Here is a 14,909-nt window from a genome sequence, read left to right on the forward strand (position 1 = left end):
AGAACTTTCTCACTGTTCCCCCCCCCCCCCCAAAAAAAATAAATAAAAAAATAAAAAATCCATCATGATCTATTATGATGTTTGTCCTTTTAATTTTTAATGGTATTTAAAAAACATGTAATAATTCAATCATATAATTAATCTAAAGAATAGATTATGCATTTATGAGGGCATGGAAAGAAAAGATGAACACAGACACCATGTGGTCACTTTTCATGTCAACACCAGACACATGAAAGATTTTTTTATATAGTGACAGCCGAGGCAATAAAACACTGCAGCTATAGTGCCTGAACAGGCAAATACAAACTAAACAGACTCAAAGTGGCTGCTTGCTTGTAATTAAGCTCAATGAGGAAGACTGCTGCAGAGGCCACACTGGAGACTGGAATTACCAGCACCAACTCAGCCCGAGTCAGGGAACATTTCTCCCAGGGAATTGATCAAAGTCAGCAAAACTCTCTGATCGTGGGACTTCCCGATCCTGAAAGGACTTCTTTTAGTAGAATAGTTCTTTCAGCAGGATGTAGCAAAAAGACAAAGCCCACAGACTGTGTGAGGTTTGTTCTTGGTAGTGTTGCATGTGGATAACTTAATTCAACAAAAACAAAAACTGTCAATCACAGAAAAATATTTTTTGTTATTCAACCTGTGTTTTTTAGCTGATTTACTTACAGGATAATTCATTTAGATGATACTAAAAACAGAAACTTTGGCTTTAACATGGATATTAAACAGAGAGATACATATAATAAATATTAGGTGTTAACAGTAAACTATTAGATTTCCTTATAATAAAGACTCAGCACAAGGATCAACACCAGGAATGACAAACTTTAGTAACCAATCATTTAACTGTAGCTTCAGTTAGAAAAATACATGAATGTTAAGCATCTGGAAATACACATCCTATCCTGGAAACCTAATTAGATGAACTAGTGTGTTGATTATGGTTACCTGTAGGTGTGCTGCTACGGAAAGAAGAAGAAGGGGTGATGGGTGGGGTGACTGGAGGGGTGAGGTTTCCACTGGTGTGGCGGGGTGGTGTGGAAACATTGCTACGTGACAGATTGCCTGTAAGAGACAGAGACAACTTGGGCTGCACCTTCTTCTTCAGGGCCTCGTGTTCTCGCCTTGCAGCATCTGTCATGAACCTGGCGTTGTGAGGTATAAAACTTGTAAGGGTTTGCAAACTTTTTGGATGGAAAAAAAAAAGAGCATCATCTCATTCAGACTACAATCTAGTGTACTGTAGGTTTGGTACTGCTTAAGAAAAAAAAAAATCAGTGGCTGCATTTCCCTTTGGGCTTTATGATTGACAGTAAAGTCGTCAGCAAATGTGCACCATAAAACCAAAATGTTAATATAGACACTGTTAAAGCAAATGTGGAATTAACAAATTAGGTGATAGCCACATCAAGATGTGTTTGTGTGAGCAGGGAGACAGAGGCAGACCTTCTTGTACAATGGTTTGCTGCATAAGGCTCTTAAAACGACTGCACAAGCAGCATATCAAAGACAACCAGGATGAACGCAGTGCAATAAAACACCCAACTGCCAAATACTGTAGCAATTCATTTAAGCAATCCACCAGATGACGTTTTTTAGATTGTTGGTAGAACCTCAAAGGAGTACAGCACAAACTTTTCTAGTTAAATCTTTTCAGGCAAACCACTAATAATATTCATCTTATGATTTTGTCAGATTTTAGTAAATTAAAGTCACTTTACTGAAAAGTGAGTTACTGCATTACTAAGTTAACCTTCAGTGGGGTTATTTCAAAAGGAAACTTGTTTCTTTACCTGTTGATATAGCTAAGAGCAACATATGTTGGCTGCTGCTGCTCCTGCTTCTCCAGGAGACATGGGTCTGTATCTGGGAAGACAAGATAGACATAAAGGCAGAAATTTAGCCACAAAATATACCAGTGAACAATGGCACAATTCTTCAATTTTACATTAAAGTTTGTCATATTTTCATGCCAAAGTTATTTTATTTTTTGTTATCCATTTATTACCCTAAGACAACTGTTGAACTGAATTTAATTACTTATACAATTTGGTCCTTAATTACTTTTCAGGGTCCCTACACTCCAAACAGTTTCATATAACAAAAAAAAGAAAAAAGAAAAAAAAAAGAATGAAAATAAAATATGTATAACTAATAGATAATATATCTGGTTATATAATAACTATTATATGAAATTACATAAAGCAAGTTGCCATATAATAACTTCAGAAGTATTACAGCAAACAAACTACATTCAAATATTCATACCTATACCCAATGCATAAACTAAATACAATAGAAAACGTTTTAAGCTATACAGTCAAAAACTAAAGACATCTTTAAGCTGTTTTAAATGTAATCCATTACATCATTTTACAGAACAGCTGCTGTATGATCATGGTGACAAAAACATAGGTAGGTATTCCAGAGAGAAGACCGCATCAGAGCACTACATTATCTCTCGTCAGAATACAAGAAGAACGAATCACCAATTACATGCGAGGCTAGCCTCATCAAGCTTCATATGAGCTTTTGTGATTCATACGACCAACCCAGTACAGCTCTAAAGTAATAAACATTTCACATTTTAAAACAAAAATGAATTTGTGTCAATGCACCATAAGGCAGAATGGTGTTTTTGACCTAAATAAGGATAGCCAGTTCTCCCTCCAATGCAGTCTTGGTGTCACAGGGAGGATGAAGCACACAAAAGTATGCATTATCCACCTAGAACTAGCCTCTCAACCAAAAACAAACAAACAAACAAACCCAAAACAAAACAAAAAACCCCAACAACCTCAAAACTATCTCAATTATTTTCAGTGATATGCCAGGCTGTGTTGGATGCACTGTTGTGTTCCATGTTTGTGGCAAAGTACTTTTTCTACCCAGACAGGCAGGCACAGAGGAAAGGTGCGGCTATGTGGGAACTTATGCTGACTTTAGTGATTTTTAAAGGGGTGTTTTTAGAAGCCAGCTTTATTGTGCATGTTGACACAGTGGAAATATAATCAGGAAGAGTTTTGGCAACAAAAATGAAAAGGAAAAAATAGAGCAGCTAGTAAATATGGAGGGCTTTAGATTTAGAGAAGTATCCTTTTCAAAACTTTGGCACCAGATAACGTTAACATGACAAACGGCTCTGTAAGTCATCTGTAATCTACTCTGTGTCATACTAACACATATATGAATAAATTAAGGGTCTTGCAAAAGGTTAGTCAGTGTGCACCTTGGCAGTGCGCTTTGATCAAGAGTTCCAGGTATTCATTTGTGTGGAAGAATTCGATAGGATGTGTTGTCAAGAAAAGGATGTGGGCTCAGCTCTGAAAATATTTTGTAGAACTACTCAAAAGCAAGGTATTGTGCAATGCACATCATTATTGTTTTAAAGATGATGTAATGATTATCAAGAAAACTGATGCTGGAGAAGATCCATAAGCTGATGTTAGCTTCTAAACCAGCTTCTCGTGTCCTTTGAAAGACGTCTACAAAGTTCATGTCATATCTGCTTAACGCTAGAAAAAAACAAAACAATGTCTAGACTGTCAATTCAGTTTTATCTATACAGCACCAAATCACAACAACAATCAAGGTGCTCTATATTGTAAGGTAAAGATCCTACAATATTAGAAAGAAACCCGAACAATCGCACAACCCCAGGAGTAAGCACTTGGAAACAGCGGGAAGGAAAAACCTCAGACAGAACCAAATTTAGACATGAAAACCCAGAGCAAAAAGAGACAAGACAAGAATGGGAGAAAGAACCAGAGTTTAATAGTTACTGGTAATTAAATGCAGTGATGTATAAATACACAGGGAGTTAAAACAGTGAAGAAAAAAAACAAACCACTCATACATGTATCACTGGAAGCCCCCAAGCAGCCCGAATCCATTGGATCATAGCCAAGGGATGGCTTAGGGTCACCTGATCCACCACCCAACTATATGCTTTATCAAAAAGCAAAGTTTTAAGCCTAATCTGAAAATTAATGAGGCTGTTTATCTCCCAAATCACAACTGGGATATGGCTACATAGTAAAGGGGCCTAATAATAAATTACAACAGTGTAGCCTAGAAGTGTTACATTCATGAATAAATGAAGCATCAGTAATATTGCACAAATGAATGGAGGCTGTCCTACATTTTTGTTTAATGTAATCATTAAATATTTCTCACAGTACTGGAGGTCAAAGCAATCCCATTTAAAGTAAATATCTGGTTACACACCAAATTTCGAAGATTTGTAGGACCAGGTACACAAACTTAAGCTTTTTCTGAATTTAAAAGCAGGAAATTAGAGCTAATCCAGGCCTTTATGTCATTAAAGCTATAGTTTAACTAAATTTGTATCATCTGGCTTCATAGATAATTAAAGCTAGGTATCACCTGCATAGCGATGAAAATATATGCAGTGTTTTCTAATAGTATTGTCTAAGGAAAGCATGGACAATGTAAAAAGTATTGGTCCCAGCAAAGAACCCTGTGGAACTCCATGACTAACCTGTGTGAGGACTCCCTATTACCCTGCACAAATTAAAATCTGTCAGATATAATTTAAACCACTGCATTGTTGTTTTTTTAAATAACAATTTTGTGTTCTAATCTCTGTAGTAAGATTTTGTGGTCAACAGGATCAAACACTGCACCTCAAATATAACCAGACAATAACAGAGATGAACCCACTGTCAGAGGCAGTAAGAAGATCATTTGTAACATTCACTATTTCCATTTCTGTGCTATGACGCACTCTAAATCCTGACTTAAAATCTTCAAAAAGAAAAAAAACAAAACATTTCTTTGCAAGTAATCATTTGACTACTTCTTCAAAAATTTTAGAAATAAAAAGAGAAGGTAAGAAATTGGCCTATATAGCTAAGACAGCTGAATCAAAAAAAGGGCTTTTAAGTAAAGGTTTATTTATTCATCATATTTAAAACTGGAGCATTAATTAATGGTATACGTTTTTGAGTAGAATTGAGGGGTCTAAAGGCATTTCGATGGTTTAGAGGAACACATTATTGAAGTTAACTCAGAAAAACAAAAAATTGAAGACAGACTAAATAAATGTTAGCAGTTTTGAAAGTGGCTATACTTAATGGCACATCTGTGGGGCGGCTGTGAATATTTTTTCTCTAATGGTTAAAATTTTGTTCTGTTCTACAACACTGTTTTATATAAAATATAGAACAAGACTGCTCAGGAGCCTTCTGTTTTAAATTTCCATTGCAGTTTTTAAAAAAGCTGCTCTGCAGACGCCACATTGCTTACACATGACCACACTTGACACATACTGTGTTTTCCCATGCTGTGCTCCAGACATTCATCTTGCTCAGTGGTGCTAAATGTACAACAATAGCCAATCTCCACACCCTGAGGTGAAGCAGGGCTGACTTCAAACACTCTTCCCACTGCTGTCCATGTGGGCAAAGAGAAGATGCCCCATAAAACAACAGTTTCTACCACTTACCAACTAAACCTCCATGTCCAACTCTGTGAAAGACTGCTACCCCCATGTGGTTAAAACTATTACTCATTTTGCCTATGTGCTTATTTGTACACTTACACTTAAACACTTACACCTAAGGCCATTTCCAACACTGAATTTTAAATTATGGTTTTGTAAGGCACAAATACTAAAGTGCTGCTTTAACAAGCTATGTGTATTGAGTAACAAAAAAAATAATGCTAATCATACTGATAATTGCCAATTTCTATTTGATATAATAAAAAAAATACTAAGGCATTGATATGAAACACATGGTAAAGATGCAATTAAAGTTCTTGGTTAAAGGAGTAAGCAACACCTTTTTCATGCTGTAATAAAAATCTTGAGTCATGCTCATTTATTGCTTCCACTGCCTTGGGATTTTACTCCTGTTTGCATCTTTCTTTGTTTAGTGATTTCCCCGAGTTCGAATACAATTCTCCTGGACAGAAAGACCTAGAGGGTCAAAGAAGAACTTGTTAGGTTTAGGGGCTCTCTTTCCCTTTTAGGTGACTATTTATTTTGTCTTCTAAATATACCTGCTATTTATAAAACTGCAAGGCTGGAGTTGAATACCACACATCACCACTTTTCAGTAGTGGATGCTGGTACCACATGTTTGCAGACTGGTCATATTCTAACTTTTGTTCAAACACACTGATTAGAAGTTCCACCTAATACATCAGACTTTTGATGTATAAGAGAAATATAGGTTAAGCTAAATGTAGAAAAAAATCCAAATGAGAGAGATTTAAATTATGCAGACACAATTGCTCATAAAGACATGGACACCTCACACAACGCTCTAAATTTTTTATCAGTGAAACCCAAACCACATTTAAGCAATATAAATATAAAAAAATATAATCAACAAGGCATCAGTCAGTCAGTCTTAATTTAAAGTCACCATAGGCGTCAGAAGGCAAAGAGCTTTGAACAGTTAGTTTGTACAGCCAAATATCTAGTAAATTGTGGCAGAGTGTTATGATAGATAGAGCAGGTCAAATCTCAGCACCTAAGGCAGAAGGTTTCTTTCAAGGCCTCAGTCGTAAGCAAGTGTTTCATTAACAGTGGATTTATCCCCAGTGAGAAGGATAGCACACCTCTCTTTACTCTCCAGCCAAAGTCATGGAAACATAGAGTAGGAAAGACACATTCATTACAACACTATTCCCATGCCAAAAGCACAGGACTGTGCATATACTACTGTAGGGACTTTTCTGAGCTGTGGGTAATGGCATGTGTCTGTGAGAGAGTGCACAAGAAATCCCTACTAAAATCCCTAATGAGTTTCAAGCAAAGGAATGGCGGTCTGCTCATGCAGCAGTGGATCGGTCTGTCCCTGCACGCTGTAAATCACACACACCTCAGGTAGGACCAGAGAGGAGGCCAGCAGGGGCCAGCTCCCCACAGCCTCCGCTATTCTTTTGGGGCCACCAGCAGTCAAGCACCAGGACGAAGGCGCCTCAAATAGAGATGGGAACCCCTCTAATCAGACTACACAGGTGGTCCACTTTGGTGGCCAGTTATTAGAAGCCTTCTGGGAAACAAAAAAAAAGGGGATTTATTCACCATCGCTACTTCTAGAGGCAAAGAAGCACAAGCTCCTTCATGGTCAAGTGGGAAAGAAAGACAAATCAGACTTAAAACATTTAATATGTAATTTGATTTCTGATTTCCACTGACATTTTATCAAAATATGTATTAGTTTAAACCACTTTCTGCTCTGCAATCCAAAACTTCCCACACAAGTTGTGGTTTTCAGCAAATTCCCTTTTCCCCCCACAAACAACACACAGTTCACAAAGAAAAGTTTTCATTTAGCAACATGCAAGAAAAAAAAATCTGGATACAATGACAAACGCTGTTAATTTTTGTAGTAATGTTATTTAAAAAAAACAAAAAAACAAAAAACAAACATTTATTGGACCTAAACTCTTTTCCAAAAGAGCACTGAACTTTCATCTAGGAGTTTGTCTTGGCAGTTTTTTTAAGCATTTCTTAAGACTTTAAAGTATTTCAATTAAGAGGTCTAGCCTTGACATGATGATGCACAATCATTTACATTTTGGTATAAACCACTTAATTAATTTATGTGACACTTGTGTATGAGAGTGAATCCTGACTGAATTAGTGGTTTCAGTGTATCTCTGGACCACTAAGACATTCTGTGAAAGGAAACCTAGAGACTATCACACAACAAACCTTCCTGGGGCAAGGGGAAGTAACGCCTGCTATTCTCCCCTAACACCCTTCACGACAAGCGCGCACACACACACACACACACACACACACACACACACACACACACACACACACACACACACACACCTCTCTCATTTCCACCAGTGTCTAGCTCTCCACCCTCATGGCCAAATGCACTGCAGGGTAGAGCAGAGTGGTGAGCATTATGGTGACATGTTTATGGTGGCTCTGAGCAGCAGGGAACATTACCAGGAGTGGTGGCACAGGTAATTCATTACAATGTGACCTCGAAGGAGGAAATGAAACAGAGTCAATCCCCATGTGTACAAGCTGCCTTTGTGGCTTACTGAAAAAACATGGCAGGGTTAAAATAATCCATTATCGATGTGTTTAATTCAGACAGAACCTCATGTGCTTTCACAAAGATGTGTTTTCACAAACACATACCAAAACATACAATAATTATTTCTTATGGCCATTTACTAATTTTGATCCATCTGGAGAATACATTCTTAATGAATTAATTATTTCCCTGGTGTATCAAATAATAAAAAATATGAGTTTCTTAATGTTTTCTGACAAACAGTCCCAATCCCAAAAATACTGAGCTTACAGTAAAACACGGCAAAGCAACAAATCGTTAAAAATAACTAATATTTTTAGTTTTTTTTAAAAAAAATGACTTCAGATTGATTTTCTGTTACTCTAATAATAAATAAACCATTCCAGCACGGTGTGCCAGGAATAATTATTTTTAAATTTGAGTCTGAATTTAACTTTGCAGCTGTTTCGTTTATAAACTTGTGTATTCGGAAGGCTAAAGAAGTCCTGTGCATAGCAAAGCAATGTGCGACAAGTAACCAGGAAACAACTTTAGGTCAAACTTGGGTGTTACAGATAAAATCACTAAAATAATAGACTCCAGCAAAAATATCACGTTGACTACGCATGTTGTGTAATGTCAACATAGGCTGTACATTATCTCCTGTGTGAAACCTTTTTATGAAGTATGTTGCAGTCACCGCACAGGAACAGAAGCAGCAGTGTCGGGGGTTGGGGAAATGTAATTAGGCTCACCAGGTGCACAGATCAGGGAACTAGTTGCTGTTTCCCAAATTTATTACTTCCGCGCAGATTATGAGGGTGCAGAGCAAAATCTACCAAACGAGCCTCCAGTGAGGACTGGCAACAAGCAGACTCATTGTTATCGTGTATGGACACTACAGGCCATCTACCCAGCAACACATACGCACACACTAAAAGGTTTAAATAACACGATCGCCATTTTCTTTTGGTCTACAGTGGCCTGGTTGCTCAGTGAGAAAGTAAACATTTCAGCGAATAGGTGGGTACAGTTTTTATACCACACAAGAATATCAAGTTCACAGGAGCTCTTTCAGGCTTAAGCCAGCATGCATTACAGTCAGAATTCAAACTTTCCTCGTCCTGATTAGCATGTGCCGATTTTGCTCACAAAGGCCCAAGAGGACAGCCTGACTCTCATTATTAACTTAAAACTCAAAATATAGTTTAATTCACAATGGGGTTAAAAAAAAATAAAAAAAATAACCCCACTACCTTGAGTTTATACTTCATCTGTGCTGATAATCTATATTTTCATTGCAGCTAACAAAAAAGCAATAAGTTTCAATATTCTCTTGATAAATGACCCTAGCTAGACTCTTCGATCAGGCTAGAATGTGAAAAATATGTAGAGTTGTTAAAATGAACTGACTAACTTCTGGCCTATAATACCCATCTAAAAAGACAGCAACCAACAGCAAAGGAGCGCCATCTTTTGTTCACACACCCAACCAGCAGGCTGGCTAGCAGTGGACAAGAATGTGTTCTTGTTTTCCAGGCGCCTAATTATAATGGAGAATGTTCTTTAAGCAGCAGGCCACCAGATGAGGAGGAAGACATGCCAAATCAAGCACTCGCTCTGTAATTATGCTTCACAGGCACTTGGCACAACGCGCAAGATTTCTCACTTCTCAGAGTGAGCACAGGCCAGCAGACAAAGGAGGGGGGCAGCAAAGTTTTTCCACTTTGAGCCAACTAATTGCTTCATTATTCCCCAATAAGTCATTTGGAAGACTTTTTTCTCTAAGGCTAACACCTTGGACACATGCACAGCACATAGTCAGAGAGCGGAGGGTATTAAAGCCAGTCAGGCAACAAACAAGAACAACAGAGACAGCTGAGCCCTGTCAGCTTCAATAGCAAGAGTCTGAAATATTACATTAGGGAACAGATGTAGTTCCCCACAGTTTGACGATCACACGTTCAAATCGTGAGGATTGGAATTCACTTTCTTGACTAGCCTTTGTTAAAAAGACATAAATGCCTTAGCACTTATCAAAAAAAATGCAGTACTCATAACATTTTAATATAAAAACGTGACAAGCAAGGATTAGATCGAAATGAAAAACCACAGGGCACTCTTCATAGGGTGGAATTTCTATGCTTTGTCCTCCTTTTTGATTTTAATGGGGACCATAGTTTACAAAATGAGTGTCATATTGTATTAGATAAGATGTGAAACTAGTGACTGAGATCAAAAACTAATTAGGAAAATGTTTACTTAGGGCAGGGGTCCCCAATCTCAGTCCACGAGGGCAGGGGTCCCCAATCTCAGTCCACGAGGGCCGGTGTCCCTGCAGGTTTTAGATCTCACCCTGGGTCAACACACCTGAATCACATGATTAGCTCATTGCCAGGCCTCTGGAGAACTTCAAGACATGTTGAGAAGGTAATTTATCCATTTAAATCAGCTGTGATGGATCAAGGACACATCTAAAACCTGCAGGGACACCGGCCCTCGTGGACTGAGATTGGGGACCCCTGACTTAGGGTATATACGCATGGAGGCCATAGGCATGGAGGCCATAGGCATGGAGGCCATGAACTACTGCATTTGGTTCACTTTTTGGATCCAGTAGCTACAGAATTTACAGTTGAGGTCAGAAATCTGGATACGCTCATCAAGACTGATGCTTAATAACTTCTCGTTAGTGATTGTGATTGACAACTGGCAGTTTCTCTTTAACAATGTAAAAATGATTAGTTTGACACCACTCACTGATTAAGCAATAATCTGAGCAATGGGAAAGTCCATTGAACTCAGCGTTGTAGGGTTACACAAGTCGGGAAGGTCTCTTGGAGCCATTTCTAAACAACTGCCCATCATAATTTCAAACAACTTCATACAGAGTTGCAAAGTTACAGACATTCTGTACTTCAGTAGAAGTACAAACACTACTGTTAAAAAATACTCCAGTAAAAGTTGAAGTACTGATTCAATTTCTTTACTCAGGTAAAAGTCAAAAAGTAGAGACTCAAAATAAGAAAGCAAAAAAATAATTCTTTGGAGGATGTTTCTGGTTTTGTGCAAAGATAACCGAATTTTTTAATTGTAATTATGCTCAGCTTGAACCTGAAGAAAAAGAAGGGACGTAAAAAAAATAAATCTGATTTCTGTTGCCTACATTGTAGAGGGTAACACAATAATTTCTATTGAAAGCTCCAGTAGATTTTCTTAGTGTACATGCTGTGATCAGCTGACCTGCTGCCCACTATGGATTTACACAACTGAATTTAACAAGAAGTCAGCAGATGTTTCACAGCTGACACTACACTGTTTATGCTGTCTTTATATTAGTCAGTATAAAGTCGATATAAGGGTAGAATTCAGCGAATGAATCTAAGCATCATCAGCTTAACTTCAAATTCATCTCTGCTTCACTTGATGTTGATGGTCTAGCTCAGTTTGTTTAGCAGCAAATTTCACAATATGAAAAAAAACATAATGTCAGATGTACAGACCCAATATCTGATTTAAAAACATTAGGACTTTTCCAGTTTATCAAATCCCACTGAGCAGTCCTTACCTTTAAATCTAACCTCTCTTCTTCCTCTCATGTCCTGTCTTTCTTATCTTTCTCCATCTCTGAGTGAAGTTAGCTCTCTTCCTTTTCTCTCCCTGTGAAATACAGAAGCTGGACCTTTAGCTAGCAACACACTGTGAGACAAACTGCACAAAAACAGTTTGTGTGTTTGCTGATGTTTGCTGAGCTGATAGAAATGACCTGACAGTTAAAAAAAAGTAACTCCCTTTATGCTCGCTCCCCTTCTGTAGCACTAGCTAGATGCCGAAGTACCTCAACTTATGGACACCTGCAGTAATTCGATGTTGTGGCAAAAAACAAACAAAGAAACCACTGTCCCATGTTTAACCTTTGACTATGGCACATGTCATCTCTTTTTATGTCACATCCTCTGATGATTAATAAATGCAGGCTCGCAGTGACAAAACAATAACTCCCCCCAAATGTGTTAAAGCAAAAGTAACAAGCCTGTTATGAAAATGTAAGAAGAAAGTGCAGATATTTGTTTAAAAATTGTGGGGAGTAAAAGTAAAATGTTTTCAGAAAAAAACTACTCAAGCAAAGTAGAGATACCTGAAAATTGTACTTAAGTACACTAACAAAGTACTTTACTTGAGGTATGTTTTCATGATGTGTTTATAGGAGTAAAGGGTGAGGCTTTCAAACCTAAGAAAACTGTCAAGCATGGTGATGGTAGCATCATGTTTTGGGGCTGTTTCGCTGCCAGGTATGTTGCACAAAGTCAATGGAATAATGAAGCAAGAAGAGTACCTTCAAGTTTTTCACCTTCACCTCCACCACACATCAACAGCTAGACGGGTGAAACTTGGACAAAACTGGGTTTTCCAACATGACAGTGATCCCAAACACACATCAAAACATGGTTTTGAAATGGAAAAAGGAGGCTAACATTAAACTTCTGGAAAGTCCCAACCTCAACCAAACTGAATATTTGGAGACTGTGCTTAGCTGGGTCCCAATCAATGTAACTGAACTCTATAAATTCTGCCAGGAAGAGTGGCCAAATATTCAACCAGAATTATGCCAAAAGCTTGTTGATGGCAACTAAAAGCATCTGGTTGAGGTGTAACCTGCTAAGTGAAATTTAACCAAATATTAGTCAAGTGTATGGATATATTTGAACCTGTGTGGATTTGAGAAAATCCAACATAAATTCAAACTTGTGCACCCAATTCTTATTTTGTAAAATTATTAGATATGCAGACTGCACAAGCGTTCCACCCTGAAAAAGAACAGATTAAAGAAATCACTCAGAACTCATGTTCATGATGAGTGTATGTAAACTTTAGACCATAGCTGCATATTCAGTCTATAGTTGTTTCCCTTTTATTCTAAAAGAGGGATTTTTTTTCACTTCATTTGCATATAGAGGTTCATTTAAATTGGTTTACAATCTTTACCTACTTAAATTCAAATGCATTACACTGCACTAACTTAAGATAACTAATGAAGTATCCCTCTGCAGAAAAAAATGTAATCAGTTAATTTCAATTCATTAACAAAAGCAACTTATATTAAGATTAACTATGTGCCAGCCGAACTCATTTAGATAAACTCCCCGAGAGGCTATAAAACAGCAATCAGAAAAAAAAAATGATGAACAGGCTAATAAAATAAATATTTCCACAGCCCCATCTATAATTGCTTCCCAATCTCCACCCACAGGCAGTGGCTATTATTGTCTTTCCCAGCATGAACTAGAGGAGGCGCCATTAAATGATAATCTTTTGGGGTGGGAGGCAGCATCTGTGTTGCTAGCCTGCAGTAGACAAACACCCATGTGGAATAGCATAGGTTTAGATTTGGACATTGTAGAATAACACCGGTTTTCTAACTTTTTCTTGCACTTGTCGTATTAAGCCAAATTATGGAAATTTACCAAGCAATACAGTTCTCAGTTTCCAGCCAATTTCCCCAAATTTTAGATTTGGGGCATTGTATATCTACAAAACAAAGAATACAACTTGTAAAAACAAACAAACAAACAAGCAAACAAAAAAACCCCACACACATTAAATAATAGATAACTCCAAGGTGCTTTGAACTAAGACAGATAATAAAAACGCTGGTAGTTTGGATAATATCTGAATTGTTGAACAATATTGGTTAGATAATATATTTCCACGAGTGTGTGTGTGTGTGTTTTTCATACTATTGTTCTCTTTTGAAGGGCCAATACCCAGACGTAGTATTTTTTTTCCTATGTCAGCTGGCGAAATGATATGCAATGTATATTTTTATATAGCCCAGTTAACTACGTTGTCAGGCGGACTGAAACAAGCTGCTGACTCTAAGTTGACTCACGACGTTTCCAGCTACGCGCGCGGGCCTGGCGCTGCATTAACTAATTGCACGCGCGACCCGGGCGCATATAGTAACTTCAAGTTTGTGTTTCTTCGATGTTGCAGCAGTAAAATAACACAGTGACACAGCTTTGAAAGAGAAAAGAAGAGGGGTAACATCAACTGCCGCCACACCTAGCAACAGGGTTGTCAGGACGCAGGAAGTAACTTGCTAGGTTGCTAATTAGCCACGTATGCTAAGCTGCAAACCGGGGCCATGGCCATTGCAGGCTGGGGCTCGGTACTTATCAGTTCTTACCGATGTGGTTATCCTCGATGTGGACGATGAGCTCGGACAGCGAGTCGAAGTGAAGTCCGCAGCCCCCGAACCTGCAAGCGTTGGAAAAGAAGGAAGCAGCGGCGATGCCTGTCATGGTCGCTGCAGCATTAGAAATGAGGGCAAGCGGCGGGGAAACAGCGGGGCGGACAGCGGTGGAAACAGCTGGAGCTCGCTGACTTCTCTCAGCTGCGTCAAACCAGCTGGAGACACTTAATGACACCGGAAGTGAGGCTGTTTGACTTTCATTAAAAAAGCCAAACAATTTTTCTAAATTGCCTCTAGTTATACAGTTCGTATCTGAAGTGAGTCCTTATGGCACGCCTGCAGTGAAGGGATGGCAATATATTAGATGAAAATTAAACTTTTGGCAAACTAGGATATATTGTTAGAGTTTAGGGTCGTACAGGATATTAAATGAGAATTGAAATAGACCTCATCTTGAAGTTTATAAAATTTTCGTATTCCTTTTAAAAGACGTAATCATTTTTTTAAAATATAATTTTGATTATTTTAAATAAAAATACACAATGTTGTTGCCATTGTTATGCCAAGAGCCTAAATATACATTTCGAAACGTCATCTTTTGGTCTGTCTAGCTACATTAATCACTTATTTAAAAAATTAAAAGTTTGTTTATAATTACGTGAACTGTTGGTCAAATTTGAATTATCAAGTAAAAC

The 14,909-nt window shown here is 37.9% G+C and overlaps 1 protein-coding gene across 2 annotated transcripts in view; it reads right to left on the bottom strand.

The window, feature by feature from the left end:
* jazf1b (JAZF zinc finger 1b) overlaps positions 1-14,438 on the bottom strand; it is a 19,918-nt gene extending 5,480 nt beyond the window's left edge. The window contains exons 1-4 of one of the 2 annotated variants that reach the window (XM_086312037.1): positions 14,209-14,339; positions 11,590-11,681; positions 1,803-1,875; positions 958-1,154 (exon numbers count right to left, since the gene is read on the bottom strand). In XM_086312037.1, coding sequence (XP_086168163.1) covers positions 958-1,154; positions 1,803-1,875; positions 11,590-11,620 — 301 coding nt within the window. In that variant the 5' untranslated portion in view covers positions 11,621-11,681; positions 14,209-14,339. Of the gene's footprint in view, positions 1-957; positions 1,155-1,802; positions 1,876-11,589; positions 11,682-14,208 lie in introns of both variants that reach the window. The other variant, XM_086312036.1, reaches the window with a different exon arrangement.
* Between the last annotated feature and the right edge of the window lie 471 nt (positions 14,439-14,909).

Source organism: Aulonocara sp. 'chitande type north' Nkhata Bay, linkage group LG11 (genome assembly GCF_057382095.1).
Source record: "Aulonocara sp. 'chitande type north' Nkhata Bay isolate Kocher_YH1m ecotype deep benthic linkage group LG11, A_spYH_male_GT1.1, whole genome shotgun sequence".
NCBI classification, from domain to species: Eukaryota; Metazoa; Chordata; class Actinopteri; order Cichliformes; family Cichlidae; genus Aulonocara; species Aulonocara sp. 'chitande type north' Nkhata Bay.